The sequence below is a fragment of the Petaurus breviceps genome, unplaced genomic scaffold, assembly GCF_028583685.1.
Source record: "Petaurus breviceps papuanus isolate PSGF00001 unplaced genomic scaffold, PetGlider_PUasm1.0 90895, whole genome shotgun sequence".
NCBI lineage: Eukaryota > Metazoa > Chordata > Mammalia > Diprotodontia > Petauridae > Petaurus > Petaurus breviceps.
This window is the reverse complement of record NW_027187372.1, coordinates 12,427,030-12,449,913: the sequence shown is the minus strand read 5'-3', so window position 1 is coordinate 12,449,913 and position 22,884 is coordinate 12,427,030. Positions and strand designations below refer to the sequence as shown.

Here is a 22,884-nt window from a genome sequence, read left to right as displayed (position 1 = left end):
AACAAACAGTGCTTGGTTGTTTTACATTGTTATGTAGATCTACCAGGTAACTAATAACTGATAAATTGTTGAGTTAATCTTTAAAATAAACCCAACTATTGGTTCTATGCTTTTTCTTTTTGGTGAAAGAGTTCCAAAATACCACATAGTAAAATGATTTGTTTGACCTACTAGATCTTTTTAGTACCAGCATCTCTGTCTCCTAGACACCAGTTTATTTCTGATTAAGTGTTGTAAATTTAGCAATGAAGAGTGACATGTAGTGGAATTATTTATGCTTTTCCTCTTTTTCTTCTCAATCACAATGAATGGGCTCCTTTTTTTCTTGGAAAAATAAGAGACTAAATTTAAAAATCTGTTATAAATAACTGTTAGGCAGAGAGATGTGAGGGTGAGTGTAACATAAACTTTTTGCTGTGTAATATTTTTTTATTGAAATTTCCTCCTTTGGGAACTCTTTAAGCACTCAAAATTTCACTCTCTGATGGGTGAGCCTTTTTAAGAACACTCAGATATAGATGGTCTAAAACTGAGGCAAAGAGAGATACTTTGTCAAAATTCCAATGCACAAAATCTATAAAATCCATATTTAGTGATTAAATGAATTAATAAATATGTGAACATTACACTAAAGTGTATTATAACCTTATACTTTACAAAATCACAAAAAGGAACAGTCCCCATATGGTAAAGTCCTTTAAAATTCCATTAGGAAAATTGTCAGAGAAGGTTGTTGGTGTGTTTCAGTGCTTGTGCTTTTAAAAAGATTATTCATCATAATTTCTACAGAAATCATAGCCAACCATTTTAGATTGAGCTGAATTAAAAAAAAAACTTTTACAGATGCTTGTCACTATTAATTTGAAAAATTATTTCTGAGATACTGAACTGTTGAAATATAGCCTTGTCTTCCATAAAACAGTATTCATTTCTACATTCTGATTCTTGAGGTTAGAATGCTGGTCCCTATATAATTTAATCTTCCTTCTATAACATATCAGGCTGTGTCTATACATACTAAACAGTTTGGAAAAAAGGCCCCTGCACTGAATCAGTTTCAAAATAAAAGATTGTATAAAAATAAAAGATTGTAAACCAACAGTTTTTAAAGCCACTTTCTGGTTAGGTGTATAACCACTTATTTGCCCTGTAACTTGTACATTGGAGACAGCATTTTTTTGGTGCCCTTGTGCTCTCATATATCATAAATCATCTTCTTTAATATCCAACTTTTAAGAACTTCATTCAGATGTGAAAACAAATTGATAATATCATCTTCCGCAGTATAAGAGAGGTCAAAAACGAGTTAGTACAACAATCAACCAGAAAGTTTCAGGAGGAGACAAAAGTATCAAGTGATGTATGTTCTTTAGTACCATAGTGTTTTTTGCAATTTCAAAAAGTCAGGTAACCCCTCAAATTTATTTATACAGAAGAAGAAGCAATCTTATCAGTTATTAATACCTTCTAAGCAATATTAGAAATAGTCAAGTTTAATAGCCTAAGAGTAAAATTTTATAATTAAATTGTCCACTCAAGATTTCACAAATATTAATTTCATATAATCAATGATTTTCTTTCACCTTCTCCTTTTCCTTATATAACATAAAAGATATGTTGTAAGTGAGTATGTTACTTAGGTAATTAAAAAAAATCTGAATCTTGCCTCTAGGATTTGGATCTGTCACTTAGACCTGTTAAAAATTTATTTCCAGAATAATTGAAAAACATCATAAGAAATGATTCTGTTTCTAAGATTTTTATAAGAAAACTGTTTTATAACCACTGGTTAGTGGTTAAGAAGACCAAATCACTAGGCCTTAGAAAAATCAAAACAAACAGCAACAAAGGGATGGGGGAGGAGGTATGTGTGGGGGAGCATTTCCAGAACAGGAAAAACCCCACAGCTTTCCAACTTCATAGAAAAAATGATATTAATTTGATTCTCCAAATAATTCTGTGTTAAGTATGATAATTTTAAGAAAAGGAAAATTATTTGCTTTAACAAACAGTTATGATGACTGATATCTAATTGGATGTTTGGTTTCTGGTATCATATATAATGTGAAAGCTAATGTTTTTCTATTTATGTTGGGTTTTGAAGTTTCCATGGGTAGGATAGCTTTGGATTCATATAAGATATGAACAGGAACCAGTTATTTTTTAATGCTTTGAATTTCACATTTCTCTAATTGCTAATAATAATAATAATTATATATATATATTCCACTTAGAAGTTTGCATGCATTATTTCATTTTAGCCTCACAACAACTCTGTGAGCTAAGTATTTCAGGCTCCATTATTTCCAGTGATTCAGTGAGGAATCAGAGAAGTCATGTATTTTATGATTATACCCCTACTAACCATCAGAGAGAGGATTTGAAATCATGTCTTCTGTCTCTGAGTCTACCTTGTTATTCTTTATTACATACTGTCAAATTACCAGTAAATCTGGACTTGATCTCTATTACTAGTATAAAGCAGAAAAGCGACCCCATCATGCAATCATTATATGTTATAATCTGTTATATTAGAGTTGGAAGAGAGGCAGTAAAATCCAGATTTCTAATTCGGTCTATAAATCGAGCCCTTCCAGAAATGCAAAACTCACCACTTTATGAGTTAGCCTATTCTATTCTATTTAAGGAGTTTGCTTTTCATCTTGGTCAACTGAAATCTGTCTTCTGAAGACTTCTCCTCATTAGCCTTGGTTGTGGTTTCTGAAGCACCACAGAAAAGATCTAATTACTTACTCACCTTCAGATATTTGAAGACAGCTCTCACGGTCCTATTTAATTTTCCCTTCTCCAGCTTTAGCATCCCTAGTTCCTTCAAAATTTTTTCATAATTTTGGGTCCTCTCTCCATATTGGTCATCACCTTGGTCACCATCCTTTGAAAGTGTCCAAATCACTTAAAATATCTGAATATTAAAAAAAATATTTAAAAATATGCCCTCACCTAAATTTATTTTTCTTAGTTACCTTAAGAGTCTTATTTTCTTTTCATGTGCATGCAGACACATAGGTATGTATCCATATGTATTTATACTTTAAAGATAAAATCTTCATTTTTATGTAATTTGAATCATATCACTTTTTGTCAGAAGACTTAGAAATCTGAAATCAACCACTGATTTCACTTTGATTATGACTGAAGAATTATTGTTTTGTTTTGAAACTGTGTTAAGTATTTTAGTCATTTAAAAAGACCCCTAACATCAGTTACCTTTCCTTTTATTGTGTTTTTAAAGCTTTGTGAATTTTATGTCAAATGCTATTTTAAAATCCCACATATATATCTTTATGATGAAAACATATCTTTAAATTCTTTGTTCTATCAACTCTGAAAACTAAGGAACAAAGATGAACTTTAAAAACAATAGGAATAAATAACAAAGAAAATTTTATTGCTATTGCTTTTATAAACTTACTCCCATTTGACTACTGTTGTGGAAAAGTTCTGATTGACACTTAAAACTAGCACTTCTATGAAATCCTGTTGTTATTAATGTAAAACATTGTACCTTATCAATGACAACTCTAAGAGTGACGATTGAAATAGATTAGATCTAGTGCATTTATGATAGAAAAGAAAAAAAAAGACAAAATGGTGATATGTTTCACAACTACCTGGTAAGACTGGTCTGTCGGGACCTGTGATTTTATTGGTGTGGAGAATTCCCTTTGAGTATCCCCCCTTCATTCCTCCCTTCTAACACTGCAGTTTAGTAACGTCTTCAATTTATAATGTTAGAGAATTTCCTGAGTCTCTAACAGACTAAGTGATTTGCACAGGGTCATATAGTTATCATTTGTCAGAAGCAGGGCATGAACTTAACTTGAAGGCCAACCATCTCTGTGCTTTGTTGCTTCTTAGATTTTGTAGAGAATTTTTTGGAATTTGCTTGAGTTTTACAATAAGTTGGTTACTACCCAACCAAATTGAGTATCAACAACTCCTAATTTACTCATCAGTTGGACAAATTGATTTCATATATTTACCTTTTTTTAAAAAATGCTATTCATAATCAGCTTTTTGTAGTAAGAATTCTATATCTAAGATAAATTGTTTCCCCAAACATTTCTTATTACTCTCTTTGTGAAAGATTGTTTTAATAGGTTCTGTCCATTTTCACACACATTTCCTGTTCTATGACATAGCTGAAGGAATGGAGAATGTGGACATAGGGAGAAGAAGATAGATATTCAGGACTTTTTAGATTTTCTGTTTACAAGTAGAAAATTGACAAATAATTGGCCACTGGTTTGTTCTTGGATATTTAGAATATATTCAGTCCACTAGCATTTGGACAAAATGTACATATTCCATTGCTTAATCACACTTGTATAATTAGAAATGTCAGTAGTCCCGACATGATAAGTATATTGTTTGCTGTGAATCTGAACATCTTGTCTTTTGGAGGAAAAAAAACCTCCGAAATTTTGTGGTAATGTGAGTGTAATGCCATAAAAAGGCTGAAATCATGTCTATAAGGTAGCTACTTTAATTTCTATCTCTTGATAGAATGGTTGTTGTTGAATAACAAGTCAATTTTTAGTCCCAGTCTGCCCCCCCCATAAGAATGATGCATATGTAGATGGGTTTTATTTTAAGTAAATGTTCTTTTTATTGAAATTTGAACTTAAAGTACTAATGATGTAAATTAATTTCACATACCCTACATCCCTGAATTTAAGCACACAGGTAATTTTACATAATTTATTAGCAGCATCTACTGTTAGGTTTTGATATTACAGTTTTACTTTATTACATATTATACCCAAACAAAAGTTAAGGTGGGGGGGGGAGCTAAATTCCTGTAGCTGTTACTGTGGCATCCGATAATAGAGAAGCCCATTTTTGAATGCAGGAGAATGAAGGAATGCAACGAAAGGAAGATATGGAAGCCATAAATTTTGAAAGTGCAATTAAAGCTCTTCCAGTGCCATCTTGTCTGTGACTTTCTCTTTTTGTCACAAATTTTCAACTCATTCCATTGGGATTTTACCTTTTTAAGACAGATATGCTTTGATTTTGATAACAGAAGACAAAAGAGAAAACATTTTGCCTAGCCAGAATTTATTGTTATATAGTCTAAATATCACAGGACCGAGAAAGAGTTAACATTGATTCTGCATAGTCAAAATTCTACCTCTACCTAATTGTTTGACCTTAGACAAGTCACTTAACCTTTTTTGATATTCAGCTTTAGATGCAAATCTATAATATTAGGAGGTTAGAGTAGATGGAGTCTCTAGGGTCCTTCAGCTCTGAAATTCAGCCTATGGATTTTTTGAAATAGTTATTCTGTGAAGTAAAGGATCATGTATGTTAAGAGATCTTGCAGAGTCAATCTAGACACTGGGATGCTCCAGGGATCTGGCTTTGGCCCTCTGTTTTTGTTTATTTATTTTTTGTTGATGGCTTGGATAAAGGCATAGATACAATGCTAATAAAATTTGTAGATGATATAAACACAGCAGAGAAGTAGTACTTTGGAATATAGGAGAGAAAATATTTCTAAAGTGAGAAACTGCATTTAATAATATGAAATTTAGTGGAGCTAAATATAAAGTTCTGTACTGGACTTCAACAAATCAATTTCACAAGCACCAGATGAGGGAGATATGGCTATATAAATTTCATATTAAAAAAAGTTATGAGGTTTTAGTGGACTTTGAGCTCAATATTAGGCAACAGTGTGATATGATAACTATGAAAGCTTATGAAATTTATTTATACTAAAAGAGGACTAAGGCAACATCCACTGACCTGATCAGAAAACATCTGGGGTGCCTGACTTTAAGAAGGACATAAACAAATTGGAGTGCATCCAGAAAATTGGACCTTATGGTGACTGGACTATAGAAATTCCATTCTTGAGTTTTTCCATCAGTTTTCCACTGTGTTTAATTCAATTCAGTTTTAAGTCAGTAAGAATGTATTAAGTGCCCACTATGTGTCAGGCACTGTGCTAAGTGCAGAGGAAACAAAAAGAGGCAAACGACAGCCCCTATGCTCAAGGAGATTACAATTTAATGAGTGAGAAAATAAGGAAACAAATTTGTATGAACAAACTATATGTACAATAAATAAGGGATAATAGACGGAAGTCATTAGGAGTAAGAGGGATTGAGAAAGTCTTCCTCTAGGAGATTTGAGCCATATATACTAAAGTATATTTTTCATGATCTTTTGTTTTATTGTTTCCTACTCTTAAGATAGATGTACCAAGGAATGGAATACTTCTCAGTCTCAACTACTTTCCTGTATCTTCCCCAATCAGTCCTACTGTCAGATGCTCACACTTCAGTTCCCCTTTATTGGTAAGACAAGATTTTATTGACAAGATCAAGCAGGAGATTAGTTCCTTTAACACTATTCCCTCCCCAGAGAAATACTAACTCTCATTAAGATGGAAAACACTTAAAGTTGTAATTCAGGGACACTGCATTGCCCCATCAGCTAAAATAAATAAAGAGTAGGAAACTGATGTACAGGCTTAGCAAAGTTAAATGACTTGAAGGATTCCATGAGTGCAATTCTAAAGCAAGTCTGAACTTTTACACTGCTATTCAAAACAAATTAATTCTCCTCATAAAACCAAGCATAAAAATTACAATAATAAATATTAGTGGATAAGTAGAAATTCCTTCCATTCATATACAGAAGACACAGAAGTAGCACAGGTTGTCTTAGTGAAATATGTAGGAATCCTGTCAACTATCTTATTTCCAAAAAGATGATAAAGAAGAAAATAAGATTTTAGTCCAAAAATACAGAAACTGACTTTTTCCAGGTCTAAGATAGATCCATGAAGGGTGGTTGCTGAATTGATAAAAACAGTTGACTTGAATCATTTTGAAATGATTTCTGGTCAGTGATGCACAACTATACGTAGAAAAAAAATGTTAAAATCTGGGAATTTACAAAGATTTGGTAAGATATAACTTCTAACCTCATATACATTACCTCCTGCTATGATGACTCCTTTACTCTAGGAATAAACAGTACATGACATATGTGTGTGTGTGTGTGTGTGTCTGAGAGAGAGAGAGAGAGAGAGAGAGAGAGAGAGAGAGAGAGAGAGAGAGAGAGAGAGTGAGTTTTTGCATTAGGGATATCATCAAATAATGTGAAATATTTTTATTATCCCTCAAATATGCACCTTAGAAATAAAAAAAGATGGATCATGACAAATGTTTTATAAGAATTATTCCAGTTTCCATTTAAAATATTTTCCTTTCTATATATTCTCCAAAGTCACATTTGCGACTGTATACAGAGAGTAATAAGTAATATAAATCCACAAGTAAGCAATTTATTTCAATTATAGGATAGATTATGTCCAGAAAGGTTTGGATATGTTCAATTTATTTGAGCTTTCCATTGTGATAGATAAACAACACCTTTATGGCTATCTTCTTTCCTTAACCCCAAAGCACCTAATCATCAAGTAGGATTATAAAAATATCTTTGAAATATATTCCCAACTTTTTGGACGATAGCCCTTCAAAATTGTGCTTCAATGAATACATGCTAGAAGTGACCCTCATATCCACTTCCATTATCCAGTCTGTTAGGGGCCAGGAAGAAATCTGACCTTAATCACAAATCTGCTATTGTATTTCAGGAAAATATTACAAGGCATTTCTTTACTGAAATATCATGCCTCACATCACCAGCTACCACCTGCATCATTTTTACACTGGCAGATTTTGTTACTCTCTTGATTGAAATGGAGGTTATAGTAATTCAGGTGGTCCATTTTATAATATGATTGATTAAATTAAGAGGTCAGACTCCTACAGCATTGCTCTCTCTCTGAATAGCATACAGGTTACTCAGTGCAGTCTTCCATAATGTTCATACTAATGGTGATTTGTTTGCAATAATTTAGATCAACTCATGTGATGCTTCTCACTTCCATTCTATGAGTAAGCTCTTATCCTAAAATGATTCATTATTGATATTATCAGAGTACTTAGAGGTAACTTCCAATGAACATAAGTTATAAAAATGTTAGCGAGCAATTACAATCAGTAAGGGAGTATAATGCATGGGTACTTAAAGTCATAAGAACTAGGGTTACATTCTGGCTTCCATACTTATTACCTATGGGCAAACCCTTTAACCTATCTGTCTTCACATTTTAAAATTGGGAATAATACCTACATTATCCATTTTCTAGAGATGTTAGAAGAAATAGTTGAATTTAAAGTGTCATAAAAATACAGTACTTTAAACAACAAATAAAAATTGGTGGGAGACAAAAAAATTCCTTCCAGGATTATCACTGGTTTTGACTTTTCATCTAGGAAAAAAAGAGTACTTTTAACTTTAATATTTTCAAAATCTTCCACATGATAATAAATATGTTATTTGTTATTCTGTATTCCTGATAAGAGGAACTCATGCTTAGTTTGTTCCTCAGGTGAAGTATGTGAAAGAAATTATTGGAATGGAAAATATCTTATATTTTTACTAACTATAATCATGATAATGATGACATCATTATGGGAAAAGTATAATGGCTTTATAATATTGGTAATTATAGTTGTTGCTTTTTAAATATTCCTCAATATTTTAATGGATGATTTTAAGAGACAACTTTGTTTTGGGGGGGTTTACAACTTTGTCTTTTCTTAAATTCAAATTTTAATTGATACTACTAACATTAACAAATAAGGAAAATAGTAAAGAGAACAATGATAGAAAGAAGGAACATTTCCGGAATAATGATCTGTACTGATTTTTTTCTTCTATATCAAATATTTTTTTCATCCCTAACATTGAATGTTTCATAAATGAGACTTGACTAATAATAATAATTAATCTTTATGTAGTACTTACTATGTGGCAATCATTGTGCTAAACACATTTACAACTACTATCTCATGTGATTCTCACAATAACCTTCAGAGGTAGATGCTATTATTATCCCCATTTTACAGATGAAGAACCTGGGCCAAACAGAGGTTAAATGACTTGCACAGTTTCTCACAATTAGTAAATGTCTGAGACGGAATTTGAACTCAGGTTTTGCCAACTCCAGGCCCAGGGCTCATAGTTATAAAATACTTGGATGTGGTCGTAGGATCACCAGGCTAGCTTTCAGGAGATCAAAGCTGTATTCCTGATTTTGTCACTAGAGAGTAACTAAATATTTGATCAAAAGCATTACAACCTCACTTTCTTTATCTTTACAAGGAAGAAAGTAGACCAGATCATTGTTAATATCCCTCCCAGCTCTAAAACTCCACGTTTTAGAGTCTTGCAAAAGACTTAAACTATTATTTTATGAAATTGTTTTATAGAATCAGCCTTGGGCAGTACAGAGGCACTCTGTTATAGCTGATAGATTACCAGACTAGGAGGAATTAGGAAACCTAGAAATGAATGATCTTTGGGCAAGTCAGTTCAGCTCTGTTTCAAAATTTTTCCTCTAGAAAATGAGATGAACTGTTAAGTTTCTTCCAATTCTGTATTAATATCATTGCTGTTTTTGATAAAACAGCAAAAAATAATTGTCATAACTTAGACTTTTAAATTTTCTAATAAAGATGCCTTTGTAATATTTGTAAGTTCCAAGATGTCAGAAGTTGGTTGGTTTTGGTTTTTAGTTATTTTTGTTTATATTTGCACACCCTTCATAAGCATAGTTCATTGCTTGAAATAGGAATTTCTTGAATGAAAGGATGAGAAACAGACCGGTAAGGTGGGAGAAAAATGGCTCAAATATAGCATGAATAGTATAAATCATATTATAGATGCTGTTTTCTGAATGATAATTAAAAATAGGATATAAGTATCTCAATAGTTATTGACTGATAAGACAGAGGATTCATTAAGACTTGGTGACTTCTTGTTTTAATTCTTCAAAAGATGAATCTAATAGTTGTGGGTTCTTAGCTAGTGTGTGTGGTAATGTTTTGATTTGCAATTCTCTCTCATACATGTCTTCTTATAGAAGAATAGGTAATAATCCAGTGGAGACCTTCTATTGGTCTTTTTTTTTTTTTAAAGCAATTGGGGTTAAGTAACTTGCTCAATGTTACACGGCCAGTTATTTCTGGGTGTGGTGCTAAGTATCAGAGCCCAGATTTGATCCCAGGTCATCCTGACTCTGGGGCCGGTGCTCTTACTCACTGAGCCACCTGGCCACCTCTAAGCAATTGGGGCTAAGTAACTTGCTCAAGGTTACATGGCCAGGTGTTTCTGGGTGGATGCTAAGTGTCTGAGCCTGGATTCGATCCCAGGTCATCCCGACTCTGGGGCTGGTGCTCTTACTCGCTGTGCTACCTGGCTGCCCCTTTCTTCTATTGGTCTTTTGAATTTTTTATGGATATCAGTGTAAACTTTGTATTCCCTCTGAATATTTTTATCTATGACCAACCACGTCTTTGATAATTTTAAGCCATTTTCCCCATATATAGCTTGTTAGTTTTAATATACTGCAAACTAATTGTCCCCAATGTCTTTCTATTTCCCTTTGGGTTGTCTATGACTTTGATTTTTCTGAAATAATGACTTTTTAAGATTCACAACCATATAGAAGCATCACTAGGAGAATATTGGTGTAAAACAATAGGTTTTGTGAGTGGGAGTAGCTTGGGGACAAATAGCCTTATGCTATTTTCCAAATAAAATCCAACATTTCCCTTCCTATTCAGTTCTGACCTCAGTTCATTGCCCATCTTCAACACATACACATGTTTATTTGTATGTGTATATATACATACACATATATGTGTATTGCACGTGTGTATGTATATGTATATATAATCTATATCTTGAATAATAAGATATACTTTTTTTCCTTTGTATATATTACTAAGCCAGTCTTTTGAATGACTTCCAATATCATTCAGGAGATTTCGTATCATATTCTTGGATTTAAAATAGTCAACAAATGTCATTTCAGATTGGAGACTCTGAATACTCTCGCCATTCATAAGAAATTCTTATTCTATTTGGATATTTTTTCACAGAGCATGCTCCATGACAAATGACATCCATCCTTTGTGAAATCCTTTAGTAAACACATCACCACTTGATGCCTTAGAGGAGTTGTACAAAGTTATATGGTTGTATCTATCATGGACTTATTTTATACCTAAGAGAGACCTTTTGAAGAGATTTCAAATATTAGCTTTTCCAAACCAAGTCATATGCATTTTGTAATCAATAAATAATAAACACAGTAGAATCTAGTCTTCACACCTCACATATACTTATGTGATTTTCTGCAGATATGGACTATTATAGAAAATCATCTGTGAAAGCACTTCCTTTTTCCTTCTCATGTTTTCATTACAGACATCTGTGTGTGTGACTGATTATCCTCATAACAGTTTTATAGGTAGAAGAAAATATACTGATGCATCAGTATTTTCTAATTTTCTAATGTCTTCTGCTATGCCACATTTCTCCCTGCCCAAAATAAACAACTTTTCATCTTTACTCTTCTTTGGGAATCTATATTTGATCCTTGATGTGGAAGGATTGATTTTAATGACTTTTTAATAAAAGGATTAATATTAATATATAAATTTTATAGTCTTGAAATGTTAGAGCTGGAGGATAAATATGAGGTGATCTAATGGCATTTCCTTATTTTAAAGATGAGGAAATAAATGGAAGCTTGGAAAGCAGAACTGTCCTAAAGTAATTCAGCTTGTAAGTATCAGAGTTGGGATGAGAACTCATATGTCCTAAGTCACATGCTAGTTTTCCATTCACCATCTTAAACCACTTTTTGTTTGTATATGTGCCATTTTAGCTGGAACTGACATTTCTTTGTTAATACTGTGACAAATGTTTGAGTGATACTTGTCTAAATAAGTTCCACTAAGAAATTATCACATCTCCATCATGAAAAGGATCCAATTCAAATAATTATTAGTAATTTGCATGTTTAGTAAAATACTTCTGTGGTGGCTTTGAGAATACACAGGTCTCAAGTCATCTAAATGATGAGCTTGAATCAAGTGAGTCTTTGTTGCTTTGAATTTGTCTAGAGGTAATGGATAATTGATGAGTATACAGTCCTCAACCTTGACACTTATCTGGAATTATCACTTTGATGGGCAGAGAAGTTTTAATATGTGTTGCCATTCTTCACTTTACAAAAAAAGGAAATCCTTGTGTTGTTTTTTTGCATGAAACAGTATATTTCTTTCTATTCATACATTCACTGAACATTTGTTGTGTCTAATGATGAACTAGTCATTGTATATACAAAGAAAAAACAATATAACCCCTGCCCTTCAGGATCTCATACTCTTTTAAAGAGCTCAAAGTCTTCATAGATTATTTAAATACAACTCTATTTGTTTTCCTGATTTCCACCCTTCTAGTCACAGAATACCAGAACTTTGCACATGGACTCGTTTATTAGCCAACTTATGCAGAAACAGTAGAGTATATATATTTTTTTTACCTCTCCCTCCCTTTCTTCTAATAATTTAGCTAGCAATTTTTAGCCATCCCAACTTGGATCTTTGATGGTGTGGGCCTTCTTGAAATACTTCACAAATGACACTCCATCACCAGTCTCCATAACTTTTATTAGCTATCCCACACTTCTAGAATATACTTTTTCCTCACCTCTGCTGCAGAATACATCTCTTCCTTAAAAATGAAGCTCAAACCCTACCTCCTACATAAGCCATTCCTGATTCTTCCTTCCCATCCCACTGTTAGTACCCTTTCTCCCTTCCTTGTATTTATATTTATTCTGCATATAATTATTCCCTGTGTACTAATATGTGTATGTGTTGTGTCTCCGGAGACAGATTTTATTCTTTGTAGTTGTATCTTCAGTACCTATCACAGTGTTTGGCCCATAATAGGTGATTAATGAATATGTATTTTTGGTCTAAGTATAGGAGTTCCTCTCAGTAACTATTCCATCTTCCTTTCCTTGTGTTCCTTTCCTTTCCAAGGCCACTCTGGCTACAAAAGTTCATTTCTGCAATCCTTCATTCCAAGTTGGGATATTAGTTGGGCTTATGCTACTGCTGTGGTTTTTTTAAAATCAGTTGTGCATATAGAAATTATATTTTGAAGCCAAGCTGTTAGCAAAATTGGCTACTGCCAAGATAAGTGTGGCTATTAGACCATGCCAAATGTGGAAAAACATCTGCCATTCAAAACAGAAACATTAATATACTTTGAAAGAGAAGATGCAAATATGAAGTTACTTTTTCTTGTAATAAGTAGAATAAAAAAGAAAACAAACCACTTGCTCTGGTGAGATCTAGTTAAATTATTCTTTCCTGCTTTTCTAACTGATGAAGCCAGGTTCTCAAAGGCTGTCTCAGCAGCACCTTCTATTGAATATCATTGATTTGTTTTATTGTGTTTCCCTGAAGTCACAGTCAATGAACCTAATTTATTTTGAAAGGCCATAAATGTTTCTTTATATTTAAGGACTAATTGGTCCATTTGCAGAAAGACTCATCTTTTTGGCAAATAGGCCATTTTCTGAATATAAGGCATAATGTGCCCAAGCATTTCTCTATGCAACCCTCGCTTCCCATCTTTGCCTGTTGAAGTCCTACTTAGAATTAAATGTCCTACGCCAAAGCCACCTCCTTCATGAAGCTTTCCCAACTTGTTCTGCCTTTTGCTTTGTGACACCCTAATGTAGTTCTCGTATTATATTAGGGATGTATGTGCTAATGTTTTTCCCCAAACCCTGAGAACCTGAACCCTCTCTTGAATTAATTTTATATTATCAAGATGTCATGTTAGAATCTTGGGTAGATACTATAAACCAGATGGAACCAACCTCTAACCTGTGGGTGGCTAGAGCTGAACAGAGGAGGATAGAGACAAGAGAGTCAGGAATCAAACAGAAGTTTAATTTCAGAGTGAGGGAAACTTGAATTATGTGCTGGAACCTCACTTCTAGTGGGGCAACCAGGCACAGTTTGGGAAGAACTCAATATTTATACCAATCACTACATAGTGAGCTGTAGCCCTGAGCAAATGAGGGGTAACAGCAACAATGTGACAAGTTTGATTCATGGCAGGGCTTCATGACCAGAACATAGATTCAAGACATGGTTCAGGTTCTCATGAGTCTTGGGAGTTTGAGTGGGGGGGGGGAGAGGGACATTAACACAGATACCACTAATATAGCATGATAACTGCATTATAGAGTTACAAAGAAAAAGGCAATGTGAAGTCTGCAGCAGAATGATATCCTGCACATGATCTTTAGGAAAATATTTTTAAAACAGTTGTGTGTGTGTGTGCTGTCTTTTTCAATCCTATTCTTCCTATTTGGTGTGTGTGTGTGTGTGTGTGAGTGTGTGTGTGTGTGTGTGTGAGTGTGTGTGTGTGTGTGTGTGTGTGTGCTTTCATCTGGGAATTTCCTATGCCAGTGAAATCACAAGTTTGGTCTATATGAGTGTGCATACGTACAGTCACTCACCTATATTTATGTGTGAAAAAGAATTAGAGAAGGAATGATGGACTAAATCTGTGAGTTTTCTTAATTGACCTCCATCTATTTTCTAACTTCTACTTATTCTTTTAAAACGGTAGCAACAAGAAAACTATTCCACAATTACCTTCCCTAACAGAAAAATAAAGGTGAAATAAGGCAAAGGAGGATAAGCATGCAAGTGGCTTGACAAGAGTATGTTCTAGCATCGAAAAAAGGATTGAGTGAGAATAATCTAGTGGAATATTTGTTTAGAGAAATCCCATTTTATAACTTATTTATTAAGAGCCCAAAATAAAATTAATAAATGCATGAGGTATTAGAATAAAAAGAGTCAAGTTTCAATGTCTACTTACTTGAATTTTTGAGAAGTTAAAAGTTTGCTTTACTGACTAATGGTAGATTAGGAAAATTTCACTTCATTTTAAATTAGGGAATTTCTAAGTGCATACAGTTTTAATATTTTTCTTCGTAATTACATGATTTTTATGTGTGGTCTATTATATAAATAATCTGTATTGTCTCCCTTTATGTGTTTGTATATGAATTTTATAAGTGTGCATATTTGTATATATAAAATACAGATAAATGTGTAATATTAAGATGCAGCCATAAACTTAATCATTTTATTTTAAGCAAATGGGATAGAACTAATATTTCTAAAGAAACGTGGGAAGAAAATGTATAGTCATCCATATACGCATGTCCACACATATATATTCATGTTATGTACTCTTTTTTTTTAATAAGCAATTGGGGTTAAGTAACTTACTCAAGGTTACATGGCCAGTTATTTTGTGTGGGTGCCAAGTATCTGAGGCCGGAACCGATCCCAGGTCTCCCGACGCGGGGCCGGTGCTCTTACTCACTGCGCATGTTATGTACTCTTGATGGAACCCTCCAACATCTTGCAGCTGTCCTACTAATTCTTATGTCATGGTTTTGTAAGATGTGGAAATAAGTTTATAGAATATAACTCATTCCATTTTTTTCTTATGGTGAATCCTATCCATGAAATATACAAAGAAAAAGATCTATATTTTACAATATGAAGAAACATTTGAAATTAAAGCATCAGGGAATGTTGTATCGCTGTATAAATTTTAAAAGTTCCCCGTTTCATCCTTGCTAATGAATGATACATTAAAGATACATGTCATATGAAAACATATGGTGCAAGTGTGTCAAATTGTGAAGAGTATTGTAGCACCAAATACCTTCTATCATTGTGTGATTCTAAATAATCACAATAGGTAGGTTGTTAAGGCTTTTTGGTTGACCCATTTTATATCAGTGTAGCATGGTGATTTTATTTTTCAGTAAAAACAGAAGAAAAGCAAACATTTAGGAAAAAAAGTTCACAATTAAAAAAAAATTATTTTGCGCTAAATACCCCAAAGCTATGCTATCATTTAATTTAGTGAGATTGATGCCAATTGAAAGTTAAAACAAAAGAGGATTTCACATCCTTAAGTTGATAGTAAGGAATGGTCTGAGCTTCTAAGGGGCTAACTAATTGCCTGTGTATTTTGTCTAGGTGTTGAGGGAAAGCTAAGAGAATGAAGGCTCTAAGTACCCTGTGGAAGCATGATATGGCGGTGCAGTGCTGGTGCTGAATTGCTCTCTCTGATGGCTCTATGGGAGTGGATAGCACTGAGTCTTCATTGCTGGGTTTTAGCAGTTGCTGCTGTTTCGGATCAGCATGCCACAAGCCCCTTCGACTGGCTCCTCTCTGATAAGGGACCCTTCCATCGCTCACAGGAATACACAGATTTTGTGGACAGAAGCCGGCAGGGATTTAGCACAAGATACAAGATTTACAGGTATGAAGCAAAGGGAAAGCAATTACAGAGATATCATCCTAGAAGTTGTATATAAATAATGACAGATTTCTTTAAGGGAAAGTTTCAGATGGGGGACTAAATCACATAACCCTAGAAAAATCATCATTGCTAAGTATATATGTAGCTGTTATATTTTGTATCCCACAGGCATGTTTTCTCCTTTTTAAAAGTATTTATTTAAAAGTACTTGGAAAACAAAGTGAATGGCAGTGACCACTTGTGCCTCACAAATTCTAGAATGTTTCACCTCCCCACCCAAGCTGCCAAAATTTTTTTAAAAAGTAAATAGCTGTGGAATCTGGGAGCTCTACTTCTCTTTAATATTAATTATTTTGACTTTATCCCTTATGATTTGCAAGAACTACACAAATGGAAAAATATTCTGAGCTGGTTATTGATGTATGAATCCTCTTAAGATGTTGAATTTGCAGCCTCAATACATAAACATGCTGGTGACTTCAAAGGTTTTGGTGGGGAAAAAGGTAAGGAAAGACAGCAGAAAAGGAAATAATCAAGACTGAGATGAACTAGAAAATAAGATTTTCAATTGTTATTTTGCATCTGATTTTGGGTATGTTTCAGAAAAGAAGTTAATGTTTTCATCCAATGTTGATTGGTACTTTTACCTGCCATTTCCCCAAATCCAATTAACCCATAGACTAGAGGAATACACAAGTGGTCATCTGCTTGGATTTCATGTAATAGTTTTATATGAAACTTTTTAAATCAGTAGATTACTACTTAATGAATTTAAATTCCAAAATAAGATAGAATTGGTTTAGAATGTGGACGTGTGTATGTATGTATGTGTGTATGAGTGTGGGCGCGAGCACATTATATTACTTTAAGGTTTACTTTCTATTTTGTGTGCACCAGAGGGCACTGTGCTGTAGGTCAATATTTATATAAGATTTTGCACAGCACACTGAGAAATAAGTCATCTCAGGAATTCTATTTGTGAAGAGACTATATAGAACAAGTGCCAAAGTCCTGTCTGTTGTTATGCTTCATTAAAAAAAAAAATAGTTATTTAATCCATTTAGCCAGAATATGTAGTTATTACCTTGTAGCAACCTTGAAATGAATTAAAAACATCATTCTGTCAAAAACAAAAAGAATATAAAGATATGAGTTTCTGAAATCATAGCTGAGTCATTCCATAGATCAAATGTCCCATTGGAATATAAAAAACTTGTACATTCTTTGTTTATTTGTGAGTGTGTCATTAGTTGGTTTTGGAGACCTAACACCTTGTGTACTATCAAATCTCCTAGCTTTAAATAGTAATAATATTTTATGTTTCTGTAACCTGGGACAGAATTTTAAACAATGAATTAAAATAAAGAAAGAATGAGATTAATTCATTGGGATCAGTATCAGAAGGACTGTGAACTTTGTTTTGTTATATTGGTTTGTTTTTTGTTTGTATATGATTTTATTTGACATATGTCATTCAATTATGCATTTTTAAAATGGAAGGCAAATTTCTGCTTCATAAAAACCCCAATGGTTTTATATATACATATATGCAAATATATGTGTATATATGTATATATATATATATATATAGTTATAGTTATTTATTAAGTCTGTGCTTAGGTAATATTGAAACCACAGTGCAACTGTCTACTTGAGTTGTCAGTGAACATTCTATTGGAATTAATATTAGGGGGGATGGGGAAAGATTGTGACTTTTAAATTTCCAGTATTATTTTACAGAATCTTATTTATAAAAGGACCAAGACACAATTAAAATGTAATCCAAATCTTATATACAAAAATAGTCTTTCATTTCCCTCTAGTTTTTAAACCTGTTTTTATGTGTTCATTTTAAAGATCATGATCTTTCCTATCTCTCTCCAGTGTAATAATCTTGTCTCTTTCTTAAGCTTACATCATCCTTTCTCTTGGTAATGACAGTACTCACATAGAGCATGCCTCCTTAAAGGATCCTGGTAGTTTCACTCACAGTTTCATTCATTTGATGTACTTTGCACCCCTCTGTTTGTAGTTAGCCTTATAAATAAGTTTAGTGAATGATTCTTTGTTTTTGCTTTCCTTTTGCTGGCAGTTAGCATAGCCCTCCCAACCCCACCCCCCCAAAAAACAATAGTAACAATGACAACAACAAAACAACCAAACAACTTTTCAACTTAGATTGTACCTAATTCTAGTTGCTTTAAAACTATTCTATATATGTTTAGTTGTGTTTTTGGTACAGTGTACTTTTTCCAAGGTTCTTTTTAGAATTTACCTTAATTTCATTACTTTCCACATTTTAAAAATATTACTCACCACTTTCTCTTTTAGCATCTATTTTTTCTTAGAAAGGTAGCTAATTTCTACAGAGATTTTAGGCCTTTCAAGGCACACTAAATGGCTTTTGATAAAATAAATGATACTTGCAAATTGATTTGAAATTTATATAGTCCTAGACAAATGCTATATTATTATTATTGTTTTTGTTATTTTCTTGTTTTCAGTCATGTCTGAATCTTTGTGACTCATTTTGGGGTTTTCTTGGCATTTCTTGGCATCCCTAGCTCATTTTACAGGTGAGAAAACTGAGACAGAGTCAAGTGACTTGCCCATGGTCACTGAGCTAGTAAGTATCTGTGGCCAGATTTGAACTCAGTTCTTACTGACTCCAGGTCAGGAACTTTATCTACTATGCAACCCAAGTGTCCTTTTATTGATATAAATATCTGATTTTGGAGCTCTCTGTAGTGATACAGCTCACAAATGAATGAGGCCTATACATTCTCTGTGACTTCTATCTATATCCTCAGAAATTCAAAACAAGACTTCCACATAACTTTTGGAGGCCATCTTCCATTTTTCCAGACATTGTTAGTGTACTAGTAAGAACATTTTGGCTGTCCCACTGTTTTCCCTTATTCTAGCCATGTGAGCAGCCTATCATTCTCTTCACATCATTCAGTTTCTTGATGTCTTCAACCAGTATTCTTCTTTGGATGTCTTTGTGATATGTCATAACCTGTTCATACCCACCATTTATCTCTCCATCATCTTCTATGTGCTATTCAAGTTGAGTCCTTTGAAGGAAGTTGTATTCCAGGTAACAATGGTGCTATGTAACAACACTGGTAGAATACTAGATTTGAAAAGATGAATCTTTGCTTTCATGGGAAGCCTAGGGGCAGTAAGGGTGCTTTGTAATTTTTCAGAATTAAGAGAAACCACATTCTTTTATCTTTTCACTTCTGGACCTAGGTCATTGTTCATCTGTACTGTCTGTCCAGTTATATACAATGTCATTTGTGAGCAAGAGCATCTGGAAGGTGGTCTCATTCACAAGGAATCAGTCTTTAACCTAAATACTGTGCTAGACTTCCTCCAGTGCAGTGGTGATGCACATGCCTTGCCTGTTGTTTATTATCAATCATTGAAAAGGTTTTTTTGTCATATATTTTAATGAATCATGAATTATTTTAATATTTGTACTGTAAAGACCTTGTGAAGAGCCTATACAGCAACATTTAGCTTTACTGAATCAAAATGCTTTTTCTTACTAAATAATAAGTACAATGGAATCTTAAACTCTCTATATTTTTTAGGTAATTGTGAAATGGTAGAACTGTGGTAAATGTTGACTATCACTTGCAATAATTTTCTTGTTCTCTATAGATAGCTTTATCAGAGTTGCCTTTGGTTTATGCATAGATGATTGCCATAAAGATTTAGTATGGGAATAATGTCAATAGTTGCTGATATTTCTTTTAGTCACTTTTTATTGTTTTTGTTTGTTTGTTTTTTGGAAGGGGGAAAGGCAGGACTATTGGGGTTAAGTGACTTGCCTAAGGCCATATGGTTAATAAGTGGTAAGTGTCCGAGTCTGAATTTGAACACAGGTCCTTCTGTCTCCAGGGCCAGTGCTCTATTCACTGTGCCACCTAGCTTCCCCCATCACTTTTTATTAATATGGTTTAACATTTTTCCATGCTTTTAGTATCTTTATTAAGATACTTTATATTGGCCCCTTAATGTCTTCACAATTATATTGATTCTAGCATGGGTTTTTTTTGTATACTTGGTCCAGTCTAGATGCTTTTCCTTTCTTGTTCTTTTTAATTTTGTTTGTACCACCTCTATTCTAGTATTGTAAGATCTAAGGGTAGTAGTACCACTGCCCTTGATAAAAGTTGAAGTTAATAGTGTTTTTGTTTCTGACAGTGATAACAATGTTTTATTTTGTTGCAAATACTTTTCATTTTTGTCCTCTTCATAGTCTACTTTTATCCTTAAACGCCCTTGGGATAGCTTTGCTCAGTTTAATATCTTTCCAGGTTTTCTTTAAAATGGTTTAATCCTTCATTGTTTCTCTTTGCTTCCTGAGATGATATTGCCTATAATTATCTGTCATCCTTTTTTTGTAAGATTTTACAAACAAGTTTATATTCTAATACAATATTTGCCTTTGGCAGCAATGTTTTTTTCTCTTTGGTAATTTAAGTTAGGAATTTATTGTCTAAGATGTTTTCTGGGTTTTTGGTTATGGAAGTTAACCTACATTGATTAGACTCCTGGATACAATTAATATTTTATGAAAATATTATTTCAAGATACATATTCTTCATTTCTTATATATTTTGAATTCTCTAATGTGTAATGACACAAAATTATTTTACACTTGAATCCCAATTTAACAAATTATTATTACTCGGCTGTTGATTTATGAACTTTTAAGAAGCATAAATAGGAAGCTAAAATTTGTTCCATTTGAACATACTTTGAGTAAAAAAAAGCAGTTATTTTTCTTTCTTTTTTTAAGTAACATATCTTTTATTTACTTAAATTTTTTTGGAGGACAATCTAGGTTAAGTGACTTGACCAAAGTCACATGGCAAATAAATGTTAAGTGTCTGAGGCTGGATTTGAACTCAGGTCCTCCTGACTCCAGGGCCAGTGCTCTATTCACTGTGCCACCTAGCTGCCCCTTTTTTCTTTCTTTTTTGTAAGTTAAATTTTATATTTTTACACAAAAAGTATTCTGTTTTCTCTTCCTCTAGCCTCCAATTGAAAAAGAAATAAAAATAGGAACTATGTTACAGAAAAATATAGTTAAGGAAAAATGGATTGGCTATTTCTAAATAATCTCTCAGTCTACACTCTGAATCCAGCACTTTTCTATCAGGAGTTGGATAATATGTTTCATTATGTGTCCTCTGGAATTGTGGTTTGTCATTGCATTGGTCAAAGTTTCTAAATCTTCCAAGGTTGTTGGTGTTTACAGTATTATCACTGTATGATTTGTTCTTCTGGTTTTGTTCATTTCATTTTGCATCATTTCATTATATCATTTCACATAGCACAGTAGTATTCCATTTTATATGTATACCATAACTTATTCAGTTGTACCTCACTGGTTAGCACTTCCCCAGTTTCTTTGCCTCACTTCCTTGACACTGCAAAAAAAAAAAATTGCTGTAAATACTTTCACACATCCTTTGCATTTGTTTTGCTTAAGACTAATGCCTTTCTTAATTTAGCTTCCCTTTTACTCTCCTTTTTTTTCCTCCTCCCTTTCCTTCATGTTTTTCTATTGAGTGAAATATCTTTCTCTTACAACTCTTTATGTATTTTCCCCATTATTTGACCAGTTCAGATGAAAGTGAAGTTCAAGTGTCACTGTCACCTACTTCCTCCATCCCTTCTTCCTTTCTTGTCTAGCCTTTTATTTGTTCACCACAATTATCATGAGAGAACTTTTCCATCAATCCCCCCTCCACTCAGTGTATTCCTCTTTCCCTCCTTTTCTGTTTTTTTTTAAATCATCAAACATTACAGAATCATTCCCAAGTCCTCTGTCTAGTGAAGCTCCCTCTGTGATCTCCCTGATGTTGATGGTTCTGACAGATGTGTCTTCCCCCATATTATAATGTAAATAGTTTTAACCTTGTTTAGCTCCTTATGATTGTTCATGTTTATCTTTTTATATTACTCTTGACTCCAGTGTTTGTATTTCAAGATTTGCAGCTCTGGTTTTTTCATCAGGAATTCTTGGAAGTCCTTTATTTCATTAAAGTCTATTTTTCCCTCTGTAGGATTATACTTGGGGCAGTTAGGTGGTTCAGTGGATAGAGTGCCAGGCTTGAGGTCAGGAAGACTCCTTTTCCTGAGTTCAAATCCAGCTTCAAACCCTTCCTAGCTGTGTGGTCCTAGGTAAGCCACTTAACCCTGTTTGCTTCAGAGTCCTCATTTGTAAAATGAGCTAGAGAAAGGCTAGGCAAGCTCCAGCATCTTTGCCAAGAAAACCCCAAATGGGATCACAAAGAGACTGAAATGCCTAAACAATCAGCATGACAAAGGATCATACTAATTTTTTTCTGGGTAAATTATTTGTGATTGTATGGGTCTATTCTTTTCCTGGATTATTGTATTCTAAGCTCTCTGCTCCTTTATAGGGGTTATTGCTATATCTTGTGTGATCCTAACTATTGCTTTTTAGTTTCTTAAATTCTTTCAGGACGTTTGCAGTATTTTTTTTTCTTTGACCTGAACCACTGTATTTTAGCTATTATGTTCCTCAAAGTTTTTCTTTGGAGATTTCTTTCAGTAGGT

General features: G+C 33.4%; 1 protein-coding gene across 3 annotated transcripts in view; it reads left to right on the top strand.

Annotated features, from left to right (window-relative positions):
• BRINP3 (BMP/retinoic acid inducible neural specific 3) overlaps positions 1 to 22,884 on the top strand; it is a 515,429-nt gene that overhangs the window by 7,736 nt on the left and 484,809 nt on the right. For all 3 annotated transcript variants that reach the window (XM_069074446.1, XM_069074444.1, XM_069074445.1), the window contains exon 2: positions 15,996 to 16,281. In XM_069074446.1, coding sequence (XP_068930547.1) covers positions 16,046 to 16,281 — 236 coding nt within the window. In that variant the 5' untranslated portion in view covers positions 15,996 to 16,045. The remainder of the gene's footprint in view (positions 1 to 15,995; positions 16,282 to 22,884) is intronic.